The 19,774-nt window shown below is 43.0% G+C and overlaps 1 protein-coding gene across 17 annotated transcripts in view; it reads left to right on the top strand.

The window, feature by feature from the left end:
- BRSK2 (BR serine/threonine kinase 2) overlaps positions 1–19,774 on the top strand; it is a 731,324-nt gene that overhangs the window by 696,296 nt on the left and 15,254 nt on the right. For 11 of the 17 annotated variants that reach the window (XM_053285864.1, XM_053285866.1, XM_053285867.1 and 8 more), the window contains one exon: positions 14,594–14,641. The exons of 5 other annotated variants lie outside the window; for them this stretch is intronic. In XM_053285864.1, the coding sequence (XP_053141839.1) occupies positions 14,594–14,641 (48 nt within the window). Of the gene's footprint in view, positions 1–14,593; positions 14,642–14,982; positions 15,738–19,774 lie in introns of those variants that run through there. One more of the 17 variants, XM_053285858.1, reaches the window with a different exon arrangement.

Raw genomic sequence — 19,774 nt, 5'->3', positions numbered from 1 at the left:
TCCAGATATTTTAGCCACAAGTTCCAGCATTGCCAGATTGTAATCCAGAAGACCTGATTTTAGCTTAATGTTAGCAATGCAGTAGGAGATTGTGCAATTTACACACCTTTTGATGATATGTTTCAACAATAAATTTAAACACATCTCCTGCCTGGCCTTACGCTGGCCCTTCTCTTTTCCTGCCTGTTGTGGGACAATATTAAAGCCCCACTTGCTACAGCAGATGGAGATGGCTGAGCAAAAGGACTGGGGAAATAACAGCCAGGAAGTACAGCAGCTGACAATCTTCTGCTGCGTTGTCAATGTCAAGTAAAGTTAGGTTCTCCAGATTGGTACCGGTAACTGCTTTCAGCATCAAACACCTAAAAGTCAGACACTGTCATATTTAAAGAAGCAGGTCCATATGGCTCCTTTGCGCCATCTCTATGTTCTTATGCATACTCAGTTTATGCATAGTTAAATGATTACTATTTGTGCTGTCTTCTGTGTTCTGTAGCATGAAGGGGAAGCCTGCATAACTGGTTTTGCTGTATTCATTCGTAGATCTTCATGGCTTGCTTTTGGCACAGACATCTTAGTACAATTATTGGTTATCTACAGAACTCAATAATACCGAGATAGGAATGCAGTTTCTAGCATCTGTAGTGGTAGTTGTACATATGCTTGTGAAATAAAAGCTACCGTCAGTTGAGAAAATGAGCAATAAAGAATATCTGAGCAGAGACCAAGGATATACAATAATATCCTCTGAACAGGTTTCTGGTGAGGAACCAAAAGATAAAAATTTAATCCAAACATAAAACATTAACCAAAACATAAACATTTAATTCAATGATGAACCTTGAAATATCCAAATCAGAAGCCATAAAAGTATTTGGAAGGGCCTTCAGTTTAAGCAGCCTTAAGAAACACCAATAGTTAATGTTAACTTTATAGTAAAATGTACATTTTATAGTAAAATGTACAAAAGTAGTCCAGATGTTCTATATTTCCATCCATCAAATCAAAAACACAGAAAGCAAGGAATCCGGTCAACATGAAATGTATTTTCTCTGTGTTTTACATCTTTCAACTTCTGAAGCATTATCAAAATGTTAGAGCACTAATAAAAGTGATCAGCTGACATTCAGACTGACGGAGTACTGGTGCAGCAAAGCTGTGTTGCTGCTAAGGGAGAAGATGATTTTTATTCATCTCCCCTTCCCTCTAAAGCCCACTGTGATTCCCAAAAATATGTCCCTGAAGTTGGCACAGCCCTTAGGAACATATCTGCAGGAGTCACAGTTGGCTTCATATGGAAGATCGATGAAAACTGCCTCCTCACTATATTACCAACACAGTACTAGCAGTGCTGGCACTTAGTGAATCTCGATATTGGCCATTCAATTTAAGAAAAAGAAGTCTAGGGTTAGTTTGTGTGTATTAGTAGTCATAGTAAGTATGCAAACAGTATAATCCTTGAATTCAGTATACATTCAAGCACATTACATATTTTGAAATATTAAATCAAGTTCGATCTCCTTTCTGTCCTCTGATGTCCGAGAAAACCAATCCTGTTATGTTTAGACTGAGAAACAGCTACATGTAGGGTTTGTTTTTGTTTTTAAGGAAGGAGAAAGGAAGGCACTATGTAAACATAGGAACTTCCAGACAGAGGGCTTCCCATGTGGTGATTTAGCATGCTTGATTATTAGTGATAGGCAGGCTCCCCCACCTCACCTCATAATTAGCTATTTCTTTCCAAGACAACTCAGAATGTCTAAGCCCAGGGGGGAGATCACCTCCTGTCCTCTCCCCGCAGTTCCTCCCTTTCACCCCAGTTCCTCCCTTTCCCACCAAGTACCCTTGTTAAGAAGAGAAGATGGCGGGGTGGAGAAGGTGGAGAATTTCAGCAGCGCAGATACCCACATATTTTTTAAGCCAGAGCTACATACTGTTACATAGCATCCATTGTCACAAGGGGACCTTGGAAATAAAGTTTGCAATACTTCCTGGCTCAGTGGACTGAAACTCCATTTCCCAGACTCCCTATTGGCAAAAGATGACGATGCTCAAGAGTGTCTACCACAGTCAATAAGCCTGGTAAATGGATTTCCCCATGCCTCTCCACTGAATGCATTAATCAAAGAGCCATTGGAAACTCCAGTTCCCAGGGTCCCCAGTGGCAATAGATACTCCACAGGAGTGTTAGGCTTGGCTTTAGAATTAGGCCTCTACTTCAGCAGCAACTGAAGCCCTCCTTACCAGCCACCCCTGCTCCCTACCCTTTTCACAAGGGTACATTTGGGGAAAGGGGGGTACTCTGGAGGCAAGGAGGCCTGTCTGTGGGGAATGCTTGTGCCAAAGTGTGCTATTACGAACCAGGACTGCAGTTTGAGAAGGTTTTAGGTTAATGATTTTGTATTTTTCTAAATTGAGGGAATTCATTTCCAACAGACACATCCAGTTCAGAGTTCTGGCACCATCATAATGATGAGATCCACAAATCATACACAAACTGTGCCAGTTGCCCATCTGACTGTTGCTAGTCTAGATGACATGCCAGGACCAGTTAGAATTCAGTGTTGGAAACACAGAATGAAATAGTGGTTGGTATCCTAACTAATAAAGTACTGGTACACCGAGGAGAAGCCACCTAATGGCACAGCAGGGAAGCAACCTGCCTAGAGAGCAGGAGGCTGTTGGTTTGAATCCCCACTGGTGTGTTTCCCAGAATATGGGAAACTCCTATATCAGGCAGCTGTGATATAGGAAGATGCCAAAAGACATCATCTCATACTGTGCAGGAGAAGGCAGTGTTAAACCCCTCCTGTATTCTACCAAGAAAACCACTTGGCTCTGTGGTTGCCAGGAGTCGACACCGACTCGACGGCACAACCAACACCAAGGAGAAGCACCAATATTTCTGAAAAGTCCAATTAACTCAGCTACACTGCTGGTTCAGCAGTGAGGGATTTCAGTTTCCCCAGGAAGTGTTCTGAGCATTAATATTGAGAACATAGAGCTGGCCCCTTTTACAGAAAATCTGCTTGCACCCAAAAATATATCCCTTAAGGTTGCACAGCCATTGGGATCAATGAAGATATCTCAGTCTCCCCTTCACTGCTACTCCTCAAATGTGTTCATACACTTCAACAGGAGACTACAGTTTGAATCAGTAAATGGGGAAAATATATATTATCTGAAGGGTTGTCATACAGAAGAAGGAGCGGACTTGTTCTCTGTTGTTCCTGGGGGCAGGACTAGAACCAATGGGTTGAAATTACAAAGAAGCAGATTTAGGCTAGAATTTCCTATTTGTCAGTGGAACTCTCTGCCTCAAGCAGTACTGGGGTCTCTTTCTCTAGAAGTTTTCAGACAGAGGCTGGACAGCCATGTGTCATGGATGCTGTAGTAGTTTCCTACACTGAGCAGTGGGTTGGACTAGGAGACTTCCAAGCTCCTTTCTAGCTCTAAATGTCTGTGATTCTGTTTCTGTTTTACACTAAATCAGTGGGATCACAGGAAGGTAAATGTTAAGTAATTAAAGTTGAACATGTTTACCCATTGCCATGTGGCTAGTGGAGTCTTCAAAGCAAGAGCCAATTCTGATGATGTTTCACAACCTCGAACATTACATGGTTACATTCACGTGAATATATTGTATGAAGTATCTTCCACACCCTTTGCTCAAAGATGATTGTGTGAGGCTGGGTCTACACATGAAGAATGAGGTGATAGAGTTCTGATGTGATAAACTATGCTACTTCTATTTATGAATTCTTCTCGACATTAAAAGGAAAAAAGGGACTCCTTTTGTCCCTGATGTTGTGGTCATTTTCTGTTTGCAGGAGATGTTTTCTGTTTGTAGGAGCTTTGGGAAAAGGAATTTCCTACTTGCTGCCTGGTGCAATCTGTTCTACCTCCTCATTCTACTGCATGTGTAGACCAGGCCTGACCTGTGCCTGGATTAGTCCTCCAACAAATTGTGTGGAGGTTCGGTGTTCAGGTAGATGCATCCATGCTTGGAAATTACTTCAAAGATGGATGTAACCACAACAACAATTTGCAGACTCTCCATGAACTTTTTAAATTAGTAGATTCCATTCTTTCCTTTTTAGGGTATTGCCTTGTACAAGACATAAATAAGCCCTGTTCAGACATTATGTTGTACATGTGTACAGGTGTTGGGACACATGTACCTGTCTTTGTGTGAATGACTGTACATTTGGTCATTTTAAATGTGAACCTGGGTACAGGCCTCCTCAAATGTATGGCACAGATAGGAAGAGTACTACTGTACATTGAACATAACCTGTGAATAACTGTACAAGTATGCAGACGTAGACGTGCACACACAGTACACAGATGGTAAATGCATTAAACATAGCATGTGTGAATTAGGTGAAAGATAGTGAGGGATGCCTGTCCTTTCTGAACAGCCTCCTGGCTCCTTTCTCAAACTCATTTATCTTCCTTACCTACAGTCACACCAGTGCTACCTCTCTTTTCACATATTTGCTTTCAAAGCAAAAATTGAATTGTGTGATGCACAACACACCTTTCCTTTTGCTTTGCTCCTCTCCCTTCACATTTAAACAAGTTAATACTTTTCAGAGTGTATTCAGTCATCTCTTCTAGAGTGCTGGAAACATATCTGATGTTTATCCAAGTCACTAGTCCAAAACAGTTACTCTGCTTGAAAACTAGCTGCCAAGGTCAATGGCTGTAATTCAAGTTTAGGGATGGTGGTGATGATGGTGATGATGATGACGACGACTGCTGCTGTTTGGACTAGGGTTCACTAGTTATGCCTGGCTGTCCTGAGCTGCTATTGACGGATGTGTTTTTGCTGCTGTCTGGAATCCAGATATTGATACAATTCAGGGAAATGTATATGTTTTTCTAAGAAGTGTATTCACAGCCATTTGCACTGGTGGAATTAAATTCATTTGAGTGCAATTAGAAGCAATACTTGTTGTGTTGAGGTGTTGATAGGAAAGTAGGCAAAAGTGGTAGGTGGGAAATCTAGAACTGAATTAAGAGCACTAGAAATAATCTACCCCTGCAATGGATGCTGCAAACTGAATTTTCAGAGCTGATGAAACTAGAATGCTGATTGACTTGATGGGGTTTTTCTTTCAGTTTTACCTTCAGTCCAGCAGGGGTTGATCTGAATGTTAAAGCCCTCAACATAGGTTTGACCAGCATTTTAATGTTAGATATTAAAACAGACAGAGCTGGTGACAAAGTTGCCACAGCTGATTTATAAGCGTAAGTAACTAGGAGCAGTGTTACATGTGACACAGGGAATCTTGGAATCTCATGGCAATTCTTTCCATAATTAGAAGTATTGTGGATATGTTTTTCTAGGATGGAAAGGAATTTTGGAAATGTGGGGGGTGGGGATTCAGAAACAAACTTCATGCATCTCCAGACCATTAGGAGCAGATCCCAACCCATGACTGAATTTTGCCACGGTTTATAATGACTTAACACTAGCCTTTTCATCTGCTTGTTTCTCTCCTCCCCATTTCCCAGCTTGTTGAGCTGACAGTGGGCTGGTTCAGATGAACACAACCCAGCACATGCAATAACATTGGGGCCTGCCAAAAGCGTGCCTGCCCCCCTGACGTCACTGGCAGATATGAGTGTTAAACGGTGTTTTGGAATATGTGTACAGGGGCAGTGCAGATGAATACTCGTACAATGTAAGGACATGCTGGACTGGGACATCAGCTGGTGACATCGGGTGTGGGGGGGTGTATTTGTGCTGGCTCCTCAACGTGATCACATGTGCTGGATGGTGTTTGTCTAAACTAGCCCACTAAGGAAGGAGGGGGAATGGCAGTTGGTTGACGGGCTGATTCTGCAGAACTAATATGAACTCAGGCATAGCTATAATTGGGCGAACGGGTTCAAAGAACCCGAGCTGTGCCCAATCAGGAGCTGCCATTCGCGGCCCTGACACGCCCCCCGCGTCTGACGTCAGATGCGGGGCGGTAGTTTAGCTCCCGAGCAGGAGCCGCGCAGCCCTTTTGGGAGCTAAACAAAGGCTGGCGCCAGCCAGGAGGAGTGGCTCTTCTCTGCATAGGCAGGGAAGAGTTGCTCCTGGCTGGCACTGCGAACACAGTGCCAGCCTAACTAGCTCCTGAAGGGGCCAGCTAAGACTGGTGCTGTGTTTGCAACGCAGCACCAGCCTTTGTCTAACTGCCGAAGGGGCCGCGCGGCCCCTTCAGCAGTTAAGCTGCTTCTCCCAAACAGAGCCTCAAGGCTCTGTTCGGGAGCCAGACCACGCCCCCTGCGTCTGACATCAGACGCAGGGGGCGGGGCTATCGGGGCACCCGCCACGGCTGCACACAGGCCTCTGGCGGGCTAGCTACGCCCCTGTATGAACTCTTGAAAGATTTTTTTTTTTACTCCTCCTGTGCGCTCTCCAGATTACAGGCTGTTCAGCAGTAAAATGCTTCAGCTTGGCAAGATCGTTTTGAAAACATAAATAGCTTGTGCAATCCTCCAATGGGAAAATACAGGCACCTTTTTGCTATGCACATGCAATGTTATAGGACTAAAATGCAAGGATGAAATCCAAAAGAAGGCATTGGAAATGTGTACGTTCCATTGCTCCCAGCGCAGGGACTGTGATGTCAAAACACAGGCAGTATAGAAGCAACTTAGTGGACAGTAGTGACACTGTTGTTAGCATGTCATCTGGAAAGCACCCTGGCTCATTAGGAGGTGGGGGGGGGGATACTGTTCCCAAGGCTAAACCATGAACTGTTCTAAACCCTTCCTTGGATTGCAATGAAGACTTCTGAGCATGCTGAGATGTATGCGGCAAGGCGCTTTCTCAAGTAACCCAGTCCCAAGCCATTTAGGGCTTTAAAGGTTAAAGCCAGGACTTTGAATTGAGTCCAGAAATGGACTGGGCGACAGTGCAGCTGAAGAAGCACTGGCCTAATATGCTCAAAATGTCCAGTCCCAGTTAATAATCTTGCAGCCCTATTTTGTACCAGCTGCAGTTTCTCGACTGTTTTCATTGGCATCCCCGTGTAAAATGCATTACAGTAATCTAAGTGAGAGGTTACCTGAGCATGAGTGACTGAGGCCAAGCTATCTCTGTTCAGTAAGGCTGCAGTTGGTGTATCAGCCAAAGCTGATAAAAGGTGCTCCGAGCCACAGAGGCCACTTGAGCAACAGTGCTGGATCAATGAGCACCCCCTGATTGTGAACCTGGTCCTTCATGGGGAGTGCAACCTGCTAGAGCAGGCTGAACATCATTCACCCAGGTAGAGGAACCACAGACCAACAGTGCTTCTGTCTTGTCTGGATTTAGTATCAGCTTATGCACCCTCATCCAGTCTATTACCGCATCCAGGCACTGATTCAGGACAGTCACCATCTCACCTGCATCTGATGAAAAAGAGAGATACAACTGAGTGTCATCCGCATATTGATGGCACCTCAGACCAAATCTCTGGAGGACCTCTCCCAGTGGTTTCATGTAGATGTTAAACAGCATAGGGGGAAGAATGGAACCCTGTGGAACCCAAAAGCACAACTGCCAAGGGGTGGAGCAGTAATCCCCCAGCACCACCTTTTGAGAATGGGCCCTAAGGTAGGAACAGAACCACCTTCAAGCAGTGCCTCCTACACCCAACTTGGTTAGCCTATCCAAAAGCATACCATGGTCAATGGTGTCAAAAGCTGCTGAGAAATCAAAGAGGATTAACAGGGTTGCACTCCCCCATCTCTCTCTGCACAGGTTATCCCACAGGGTGACCAAAGCAGTTTATGTCCAAAAGCCAGACCTGAAGCCTGATTGAAATGAATCTATACTTGTCCATCAGGATTCATTAGAAGCTGCATACGACATGCAGTCTGTTACAGAAATACTTGCTGCTTTGTAGTCTCTGTGCAGTCACACCTTCAGGATCTGTGTTTGTGCAGAACAGCATTTTAGAAACTTTTAGAGCTTAGTAAAGCATTCTATACCTAGCCCTCTTGCATGGAAACTGTGCCATATGCATACCTTGAGGGTAGGTAGAATGCCTTTTTCTCAGTTCTTTTTTGACCACCACCTCATCAGCATAACATGAAATTCCTTATAGTTCTTCAGAAGAACATTTTCCTCATCTGTATATTTTACCTCAGCGTTTGTCAAATTTCAACTTTATACATTATTTGTTATTTGCAAAAAAGAACTTTCTCCCTTCACCATCATCTTTGTTTATGGTTCATTAGAGCTCCTTTATGAGTTGTGGAGCTAAACCTCCTAGTTTAGGACACAACTATATTCTAGTGAAAACACAGCAGGTCAACTCTTGCCTAAGCTGCTTGAACTTTACCAAGCAAACATGCTGTGATTGCACTTTGAGGTTAAAAGCTTCTCACTGGAAGAGGGCTTGGATAAAATGTCAGCTGCTGGCCAATCCAGCCTCAGTGCTACTTGCTAAAGCTTCTTTGGGTGTGGTTCCAGTTCATCCAGTGCCTTTGTCAGCTTTCAACTCAGTTTTGACTGTAATGTCAATATTGACACCAATTCTTGTGCATAAGCTCAGATTGAGGAAGTGTAAGCTTCCAACTGACAGAGCTCATTTTCGTTGTAAGCCTAAGAGAAGAGAAGAAAAAGAATCTTAGGATGTCCTAACCTAGTTTACATTCCATTCAGAATTCATACATGGTAAAGTGGAAGAGATGCTCTGAATATGCTTGTACTCATGCCCTTCTGCCTTTATAGGCATCTAAATAAGTGTGCTACTTTTTAAAAATAATCTGGCTTGAATGTATGTTTCAGAGTACACCTCTCTGCTATTTCTACCTTTTGTCCTGTGACTGAAAACATGTCTGTTTTTTCTTACTCTATGGTTAAAAGATCCTTATCTCTATCCACTAGCCAGAAACCCATTATTGAATTGAGGTGTATCATTGATCCTGGGCAAACTTAGTGGATTTACATTCACTGTCCGATATGTTGCACAAGGCACTGCCGGCATTTTTGATCCACCAGGGCGGCTACATACATGAAAGCCAGTCCCTGTAGTGTTGTGCAACCACTTAAAAGAGCACATGGTCATTTGCACTTTGCTACTTACATGGTTTCCAGTGGAAGTGTCCCTGTGCAAGTAGTTGTGCAACTGTGCTCCTACACGACATCACCAGGACTGGCTTTCATGTGCATAGAAGCCCAGGCATGGCCGAAATGCCAGTGTTGCCTTGCATGTCATCCACTTTCTCTTAAAACAACATTCTTAATGAAAATGAAGAAAGTTAATTCTGTACAATTGTTTTAAAATGAATTCTGTACAGTCTTGCATACAAATACATGTGTACAGATACCTATCCACATGCACAACATAATGTCTGAACAGAACTAAAGTCATCTCGTGGTCAGACATCACCTTCCTCCCAAAGACTATATCAAATTTTTATGTTAAACAAGATCTGGTTTTGCCTTTGTTTTTCCTGAACCCTCACTGCATAGGGGAATGATTCCTTTACACTTATGACTTCAAGCAGGCTCTGTCTTTTTATCTAAACAGGACAGTGACTTTTGAAGCAGATTTCTATCTGCTTGCTACCAAGGGCTCCATAAAGGTAGTCAAGTTTCACCTTGATCTTTAGCCCGTTGGGTTACTGACACAATCACTTTGCACTCACTAAGATAGGAGAAGATTACTTTTTTATTTTATTTTATTTTTACATTTCTGTACCACCTTTCATTAAAAGAAAACCCCAAGGCGGTTTACAAAAATTAAAACATACAATAAAAGCAATAAAAACACCAAGCAATAAAAACACCAAGCTAAAAACATATTAAACAAGCATAATTGACTGGTAATAATTGACTTAATTGACTGGTAAGCCAGTCGTCTTGTCTGCAGCCAACCTCAAATGGGCAGAGTTACCAGATTTATGCCAGCCAGCATCATAGTCTACACATGTGATGCTTGTGAAGCATTATGCCCTAGATACAAGGCCAAGCTGTCATGCAAAGCATCTTCACCTGGTCCTCCAGTCCTCCTGCATTCACCTCCAGATAGATCATCTTTCTAGTCTCCCATCTGTGTGATTGTACAGAGACCATGAAGAAGAAAAACAGGTTGCTTATCTGTAACTGGCGTTCTTCATGTGGTCTTCTGTGCAGACACACAACCCACCCTCTTTTCCCACTGTAGGCTCTTTAAAATTATGAACTGGATAATTTTGTGCCACTCATCATGGAATTGAGGGAAAGAGGTATCCTCCCCACCCTTGAGGTAAATGTATAGCATGAGGTTTAGCCCTGTGAGGGCAAGGGCCAGAATGCTCTCTAAGTGCAAGAAGCTCTGCATAGGCACAAATCTCATATATGTGTCTACACAGATTATTCAAACATCATTTACAAGTAATCAACCTGTCCTTTCAGGGGAGTTGACTTGTGGCACTTCATAATGAACTGATGCACTCTCTTTTTTTCTTTTTCTTTCCTTTTTGCAAACTGGATTATGGATCTACTCACTGTGAGCCATATTCTCCTCCATCTACTTCCCCAGTCTCCCCATCTGTCACTCACAGAGTGGGCCATGAACTAATTCTATCACCACCTGCATCTCCTCCTATCTAGAGGTGGCAGCAAACAATATTTTTAAAGTGTTAAAACTATTAAAACAATATTTAACTAAAAGCCTGGGTGAACAGATACATCTTTAAAGACTTTTTAAAATCTGTCAGAGATGGGGAGGCTCTTTTTTCAGCAGGGAGCACATTCCAAAGCCTTAGGGCAGCAGTGGAGAAGGCCCATCCCTGAGTGGTCATGAGACAAGCCGGTGGCAACTACAGACGGACCTCTCCTGATTATCTCAATGGACAGTGGGGTTCATGACGAAGAAGACGTTCTCTTAAATATTTGAAAAGGCAGGGGGTGGGACACAGAGAGGAAGGAAATCTGGGATCCTCTGCATACTTCCTTCCACTCCATGTCCCATTCCCTATCTTTTCAACTGCAGGGAGAGGGGTGGCTTCTGCCACCACCACTACCAGCTATAGAGATGACCACCACCTCTGCTAATGAACTGGCCAATGAGGCAGGCAGGGGAAGGCAGCTAATCCTCTGGAGACAGGCCAGCTACATTACTGTGCTGAATTGCTGTGCTGCTCAACATATGATAACACACAAGCGGGGGGTGGGGGGTGGGCAGCAGAATTTTAACTTCACTTTGGCAGCAAAGGCCTTTGGCTGGTTGTGCCAGCAGCATGGACTTCTTTTGTGGGTGGAATCCATGTCCATCAGCATTAATTTCAAATTAAAAGGTGTAGTTGCTGATGACAGTGATTATTGTCCCTGCAACAGTAACCAGGGCAGCCATTATGTCTCAAGATTTCAGCTGTGTTTGTGCTACTGGAAAATGCCCCTGACATAATTGCAGGCATATCATGTCCCTGCACTCCTCCCTTCTGAAAGCCCCTGTGTTCTAGGTTTTTTTCTTTTTCCCTTTCAAAGACTCTGCTGGAGTACACATCTCCTACATGTAAGGTCAACATCTTTTCCCCACTTCAAAGCAAGGGGAGTCTCAGCCCTTTTTATTATGATAGGATGTTGTTTACAGATGTAAAATTTTGAAAATGTTTGCAGCCCAGATTTCAAAACTTTTCAAAATTTGTGTTTTTTTCTGAAGTTTTGTTTTGTTTTAGGAAGTAGAAATTTGGGGGAAGTTGAAATATATATTGCCTGATATCCTCACTAACTGTACAGAAGAGTTGCATGCATAGTGCCTCTGCAGTGTTTGGTAATCCAGAGTTCTGGTGGATGGGCTGGGAGTACAATTTTTGCTGATCATTCCTTCTCCTGAAAGGGCTCTTTAACACTCATAAATATGTCCCTGAGGGTTATGCAGCCCTCAGCACCCACACTGTTAGTAAAGATGTCAGCCAGTACTTTTTTGTATCATTTTAAGTTTACTGTTTTAAAGACACAAAATGAACCATCTAAGCTTAGAACATGAAATGACTTCTATAAAACAATAGTATTTATTCTTCTGTATGTCCTAATCAAACAATAATTACAAATATATCCAGTGCTAGAGACTGATCTCTAAACTGCTGCATATATGAACATGTCAGATTTTGCTAGTTGAAAATTAGGCAGGGAGAACTGAAAACAAGAACTATCAACAGTTTAGTGAACAAAAGGTGACTTTTATTACCTGGAATTAGAAACAGTGGCCAACATCCAGCAAAGCCCTCTGGTGATGGAAGGAGGGCTTCAGATCTGCCAGAAGCCTTCAGTGTCCCTGCACTGAAGGCTGCTTTGTACAGTGGGCCAGGTGCGGAGCAGATAGGATGGTTTTTTAATCTCTTCCCTCCCTCCAAATGCCCTGTCCAGTGGTATAAATATGTTCCTGGGAGCTCACACAGCCCTTAGATACTGATACATACAAGTGGCATATACAAGGGAGGGGAGAGATGCGCAAAAACCACTTCCCCTTCCCCTTCCACACCCAGTCAGCTGTGCTACGAAGTCTTCAGGGCAGGGACACAGAAGGCTTCTTGTGGATCTGCAACCCTCCTTCATCACCAGAGGACCACGCTGGCTGTTGGCCCGTCTTCCTGTAGTTAGCATTATGTAGAGCAGAAATAGAGGAAACTCATGTTCTGAGCTTTTGCTCTAAAAACAATAATATCCCTACTATGTGAAATAAGAATGGGGATTAGAGATAGTCATTTTTAGTAAAGCTGAAAGTAGTTTGAGGCATTGCTTTTGCTTCTCATGATACACATATTTTGGTTCACTTTCTTTTAGTCAAATAGGTTTTGAAAGTTGTATTTTTAAAAAAACCCAACCAATACAGATGTGCATAAAACTTAGCATAGGCAAAATTGGATTAATAGTGTGCACCATAGCAGCTAACCCTCTTTCAATCATCTTAAGTTCTCTTTTTAAAAAACATTTTGACATCCTGACTAATGCAGCATGAGAATGCCAAGAAGCTGCATCTGTGCTATGGAGAGCTGTCCCAACTGCACAGCATCAGGCACGCTTCCTTTGCCTCCAGAAGTGCCTTGTGCCACTTGAAAATAGGTATCTGAGTGTCAAGCAGCCCTTGGGCAATCTTTTCAGGTGACATGGGACACTTTAGGAGGCAAAGGAAATTGGCAACCCACCCACCCACCCCCCGTGGTAGTGGGGATGCTCTCCATGGCTTGGACGTGTTTTCCTGGCATTAGGCAGGATGTCACACCACTCCCACTTAGCATCATAAATCACAGCTGGCAGTTGAACTAAGTCCATTGGAAATGAATGAGACTTAAGTTAGTCATATCTAACTTGCTTCCTTTATTGCTGTAGTGTTTATCATTATTAACTATTCTAGATACTGCCCAGTATTAGCTAGCAGTAAATATGGTTATATTCAATTAAATTTCAGTTGGAGCTGAAACATTCTGCCTTGCACAGTGGTGAGCTCTTTGCTAGAGTTTCCAGAAAGGCTGCATGGCCTTTTGTTAGGGATGCTGTAGCAGAAATGCATCTGAGCTTTGAGAGTTATATCTAACTATACAGGATAGCGATTGTGAGTATCTAATGCGTTATCGTCCTACTTATTAGAAGGCATATTGAGAGCATAATGAGCAGGTAGTGAATGCTTTGGAAAGCATTTCACATATAAGTCTAAATGAGAAAATGTTTCATATGAGTTTTCAATTTTCCCAAATTTTCCCATTTTGCATTTCTGGCCCTGGGTGGCATGACCCCCCCCACACACACTCAAAAAAATCCACCCACCCACCCCCGCACTCCTGCTCAATCTTCATTTCACTATTGGGGTTATATCACCAAAGGCAACAGACTAAAGCTAGCATTACTTTAGTGTCGGTAACAGGAAATGCCGTGGGGCAAGAATTGACTGGAAAGATCGAAGACGTCATTGCACTTATAGCATAAGAAAGGGGAGGTGGGATGAGTTCATGGTGACAGAAGATAGCTTGCAACCTAGAGCACATTGAAAATAATACCTTGCTTAAGATGCTCAGAAACGCATACCAGATTTATGCATTTTATTTAGCTATCCAAGCCAAATAGAGAGCTTTTCAAATATGTCTATGTATTAATAAGAGTTTTGTGTCAATTATTTCTTTTTATGTGTCTATATTTTAAGGTGGATACAAATTTGGTGAATGTCAGCATTCACATGTGAATGTTGACAGTCCTGAAAGTATTTTGTTAGTGTCTGAAAATATGTAGGATTCTCCTACTTTCAGACATTTAGGTGACTGTCAACAATCACCATTGTACCTATGAATTTTTCAACATTTGCCATATTTGTCTGAGATAGTCAACATTATCATGTGAATGTCACCAGTCACCAGACTGTGGGCATTCACTGTATCATATATACAAGAACAATGGGAATAAGAAAAAGGAGAAAGGAGATATTTGCTCTACACTAGCAGCTCATTTGAAAAGACTTTACTCGCATACATTGAGGGATAAAGGGCATGAGAATATGAAGCCCATGAATTATTTCTGCTCCAGGAGATAATTTTGCTACATTACTGCTGCCTTGTACACAGAACTCTTGGAACCATTTTTTCATATGTTTCCCTCCCTCCCTCCTCTTTCCGCTCTGTGATCTAGACACCACTAACTGTTTGGAGTTGATGACTGGGAGACTTTCCAAATGTGGTAAGAACTTCCCTTCCACTTTCTCTTCTCCCCAGCCCTCACCAAACATGACAACCCAACTACCCCTCCCTCTCTGGACCCCTCCTCTGAACACTGTTTATGAACGCTTCCCTTACCTCTTGCTTGCCTCTTGAACACACACCTCACCTAATTTTTCCTTCACCTGTACATGCACAAGGCCACCACGGTTCAAGCCACACAACACACGTGTATGTGGTTCACTTGCAAGTTCCTTTTCTCACACGACCGTTCCCCATGTGATATGTATAGATATAGATATACATATGCTTTTAAGCCTCTCTCTGACTTCATGTTAAAATCACCCTTTCTCTGCTCTGCAGCCTTGTACCACTTTCCTTGCTGCTGTGCTGCTGCCTGGCTCCCCACACCTCATGCTGAGAAGAGGACAACAAGGTTCTGCCTTAGTGCCCCCAGTCTCACCCCAGTGTGTCTAGGGAAATTCCTCTTGTTCCCCCACTACCCATGAAATATCTCACTCTGTGAGTTACATCCTTAGCTGCTGTAAATGGGCTTAATTACAGCCCAGTTTTGTTTTGCTTTTGATAGGACAAATAGTGAGAGCTACAAATAATACAAAGTAAGTAACTTTCCATATGGATTTTGCATCCCACCTTCCTTGAGGAAGTTAACTCTTGTTTCCTCCTGCTCCTTCATTGCTAAAAAAAAAAATTGTTTTCTTTCTCTGGCTCTTTACTAAAGCAGAACACGGAGACTTAGAAAGAAGATTCAGTATATTTTGGCTCAGGGATAAGGCAGTGCATCCAGCATGACTTCAGAGGGCCTCTTCTCTTTAGTGGCAAAGGTTCTTGCCGCTTAGCAGTACTTGGGCTCCAAATCCATTGATGTGCTTACACGGCTAACTACTGTAGGCTAATTGAGGGTGATATCACTAAAACTGCTATGGAATTTATTTCAGATTTCAATAGGTGTAAGTGAGAATAGAATTTGCCTATGCAGATGCCTGCTTTCCATTAAAGTTACACAGCTCAACTAGAAGGAGATGTTTCCGTTCATTTCTCTGAGGGAGATTGCTTTGATTTGTTATCTCCACTACCAGGATGTGTTGCCCCCAGCCTCCTCCTGGAGGGACATCTAAATCCTAGGCAGATCTCCAGCTTCTTCATAAAAACATCAAACAGCAAATCTCCCTCCTCCCTTAAGCCTTAGTTACTGGCAGTGAGGCCATGCAGAAATCCTAAAATGTACTACTTTCACACAAGTTAATTAAACTTCACAGAAAATAAGCCATTTGGTGGCCCGTCTGCACTCTTATGTCTAGTTATACAAGGCTGTCAGTGTCAGCTTCATCAGTTTAATTTACTAAAGGAAATGAAGGCCAATGAAAGACAGAATTATATAGATAATTGCTGAAGGGAAATCCGTGAGCACACCTAACGCCTAAGAAACATTCAGATTGTACAGAAGTATCCCGACATAGGATACAGAACTGCTGCACGCCAATTTTGTGCTATTTGAAAGCATTTGCCCCCAGAGCAAGGTGAAAAGTCTTCTTCATCGGCCCTGATTTTTTATCGAAGACTTGCCCATGACCAAACTGGAAGCCACTCCCTTTCCATCGAGGGAACTGAGTCAGATAGAAGAGACAAGAGATGATGTTTTAAACTGTCTGGAAAAACGGAAAACTAACAAATCACCAGGGCCGGATAGCATCCATCCAAGAGTCTTCAAAGAACTCAAATTTGAAATTGCTGACCTCCTTGCTAAACTATATAACTTATCCCTGCAATCGGGCTCTGTACCAGAGGACTGGAAAGTAGCAAATGTAACACTGATTTTCAAAAAGGGATCCAGGGGCGATCCGAGAAATTACAGGCCAGTTAGCTTAACGTCCATTCCAGGCAAATTGATGGAAAGCATCCTCAAGGATAAAATTGTAAAGCACATAGAAGAACAGGCCCTGCTGGGAGTGAACCAGCATGGCTTCCGCAAAGGTAAATCTTGCCTCACTAACCTTTTGGACTTCTTTGAGAGTGTCAACAAGTGTGTGGAACATGGTGATCCAGTTGACATTGTATACATGGACTTCCAAAAATATTTCGACAAAGTTCCTTATCAAAGACTCCTGAGAAAACTTAGCAGTCATGGGATAAGGGGACAAGTACATGTGTGGATTGCTAACTGGTTGAAAGACAGGAAACAGAGGGTAGGTATATGGAGAGTTTTCACAATGCAGGGAAGTAAGAAGTGGGGTCTTCCAGAGATCTGTAATGGGACTGGTGCTTTTTAATTTATTCATAAATGATCTAAAAGCAGGGGTAAGCAGCGAAGTGGCCAAATTTGCAGATGATACCAAACTCTTTTGGGTAGTGAAATCCAAAACAGATTGTGAGGAGCTCCAAAAGGATTTCTCCAAACTGGGTGAGTGGGCGACAAAGTGGCAAATGCGGTTCATTGTTGGCAAGTGTAAAGTAATGCACATTGGGATGAAAAACCCCAACTTCAAGTATACGCTGATGGGATCTGAGCTGTCGGTGACTGACCAGGAGAGGGAACTTGGTGTCGTGGTGGACAGCTTGTTAAACAGGGGTGTAACTATAATAGGGCAAGGGGAGACAGTTGTCTGCGGGCGCCCCACCTTGCCCCCCCCCCATCTTGGACCCCCCCGAGATAAGGCTCATGACTGACTCCCCCAGCTGCGCACCCCCACCCCCGGGCTTCCTTCAGTTGTATTCATCCTCCAAAACTGATGTGGGTGTTAAGACCTGGAGCTACCAGAACAGCATGTCTTTCTCTAGTACCATTAAATGACTTGCATTGTCCACAATTTACAAAACCTTTTAAAAAATAATTTAGGATGATGTTACATTGTGACATGTAGGTGTGTGTGTGTGTGTGTGTGTGTGTGTGTGTGTGTGTGTATAAAAATTATGCTTTTTGTTACCACTATTTTTAAAATTTATTTACTTCATGAGCTGAGCTGAGCTGAGCTTCAGTGACGGGGGGCCACTCCAACCTTGCTACGCCCCTGTAGTTGAAAGTGTTGACTCAGTGTGTGGCAGCTGTGAAAAAGGCCCATTCCATGCTAGGGATCATTAGGAACGGGATTGAGAATAAAACTGCTAATATTATAATGCCCTTATACAAAACTATGGTGCAGCTTCACCTGGAATACTGCATACAATTCTGGTCACCACATCTAAAAAAGGATATTGTAGAACTGGAAAAGGTGCAGAAGAGGGCAACCAAGATGATCAGGGGCCTAGAGCACCTTTCTTATGAGGCAAGGCTACAACACCTGGGGCTTTTTAGTTTAGTATGGAAAAAAGACGACTGCGGGGAGACAACTGTGGGAAGACATGATAGAGATCTATAAAATCATACATGGTGTGGAGAAAGTGGATAGAGAGAAATTCTTCTCCCTCTCACATAACACTAGAACCAGGAGTCATCCCGTGAAACTGATTGCCAGGAAATCTAGGACCAACAAATAGAGGTACTTTTTCACACAATGCATAATCGGCTTGTGGAATTCTCTGCCACAAGATGTGGTGACAGCCAACAACCTGGATGGCTTTAAGAGGGTTTGGATGACTTCATGGAGGAGAGGTCTATCATCAGCTACTAGTTAGAGGGCTATAGGCCACCTCCAGCCTCAAAGGCAGGATGCCTCTGAGTACCAGTTGCAGGGGAGTGACAGCAGGAGAGAGGGCATGCCCTCAATTCCTGCCTGTGGCTTCTAGAGGCATCTGGTGGGCCACTGTGTGAAACAGGATGCTGGACTAGATGGGCCTTGGGCCTGATCCATCAGGGCTTATTTTATGTTCTTATGAGGAGCCACAGGGATTATTTCAGAGTCACAGAATTTAGCCAGAACAGCTTTGTGTTTAGCGAAGGCCCACACTATCATAACATCTGTCACTTTTGAAACGAATAGATCTTGCACCAGGTGAGATTCAACACCCTCCTGAGGAGATGCAGTACTCAAGCCCTTGTACCAGGCAGAATGCAGGCACATGCATGCAGCTGCCCTGCTTTTGGCGAGCACTTTTCTATTTGTGCTTGTGGCAATAGACTGGTTCATTCATCACAGCAGGGTCTGCAATATTACAAAGCACTACTCTATTGCTATTAGGACTGCCACCTTCCCCTGCCCTCACCCTGGTGCAGCTCTCCTGACTTTGATAGCAGCTTGAACAAGTGAAGGAATTTAGCAGGTAAAGCTTTTCTCCCTATTTATCTCCATGCCAGCAAAAGTTTCACTTGATAAAATTCTGCATATCGGCTTGTTTGTTAAAGCCACAGGAGCAAAACAAGTATAGTGGCAATCCTAACACCACTGAATTGATATACACAATTGCAAATTCAGTTTGCTCCTGGGATTTTTTATATTGCTTACAAATACAAGACCTAGTAAGTAATAATTTATTATGCTCAATGACCAGTCAACTTACACACCAAAAATATAAATCAGCATAAAACAAAACAAAATCAAAACAGTAAAACGAGATAACAAAACATCAGGTTTTACAAAAATCTCAGTTATAACTACTCAGTTGTTCCCGTCTCAGTTTACAGGTTGCTCTACAGAATCTTGCTGTCCCCACTGTGACAACTGCATGTTGATCTGCCAAAAGATAGGAGATGTAATTTTCTTCTGAGTGACCAGAACTATTTTTTAAAAATGGTTCAATCCAGATAGTATGAATGCCCCTATAGTAGGCACAGTATAGACTCAGTATAATGTCACTCAAACCACAAGGACATAACCGGATCCTTAGCCGTATCCCCTTAAATCTTCCATCCAAAATGGCAGAAGGCAAGGCATTAAACCGCACCAGCGAAAAGGCTCTCCTCTGATTTAAGGTAGTCAAGTGGGTGAGGTATGCAGCTGGCCAGGGGTAGTTTGAAAACCTACCTAATGTACTACTGGAGATAACCAGACTTGAATCCAGTTGCTCTTCCATATCTGCCACACTCTGTTTAATAATTTATTTGGCAGCATCATGACCCAAAGCCAATAAATATTGTGGTAAGAAGCCATATCTGCCCAAATTGTCATAGAGGCTCTTGCACCAGGATGAGTGAAACTTATCTTTCAGAACCAAGGGGGCAAGGCCCTAAATACAAGACCTGTTTTACTGCACTTGAAAC

The sequence above is a fragment of the Hemicordylus capensis genome, chromosome 1 (genome assembly GCF_027244095.1).
Source record: "Hemicordylus capensis ecotype Gifberg chromosome 1, rHemCap1.1.pri, whole genome shotgun sequence".
NCBI classification, from domain to species: domain Eukaryota; kingdom Metazoa; phylum Chordata; class Lepidosauria; order Squamata; family Cordylidae; genus Hemicordylus; species Hemicordylus capensis.
Note: the sequence above shows the minus strand (reverse complement) of the source record. Positions and strands in the feature narration are given on the sequence as shown.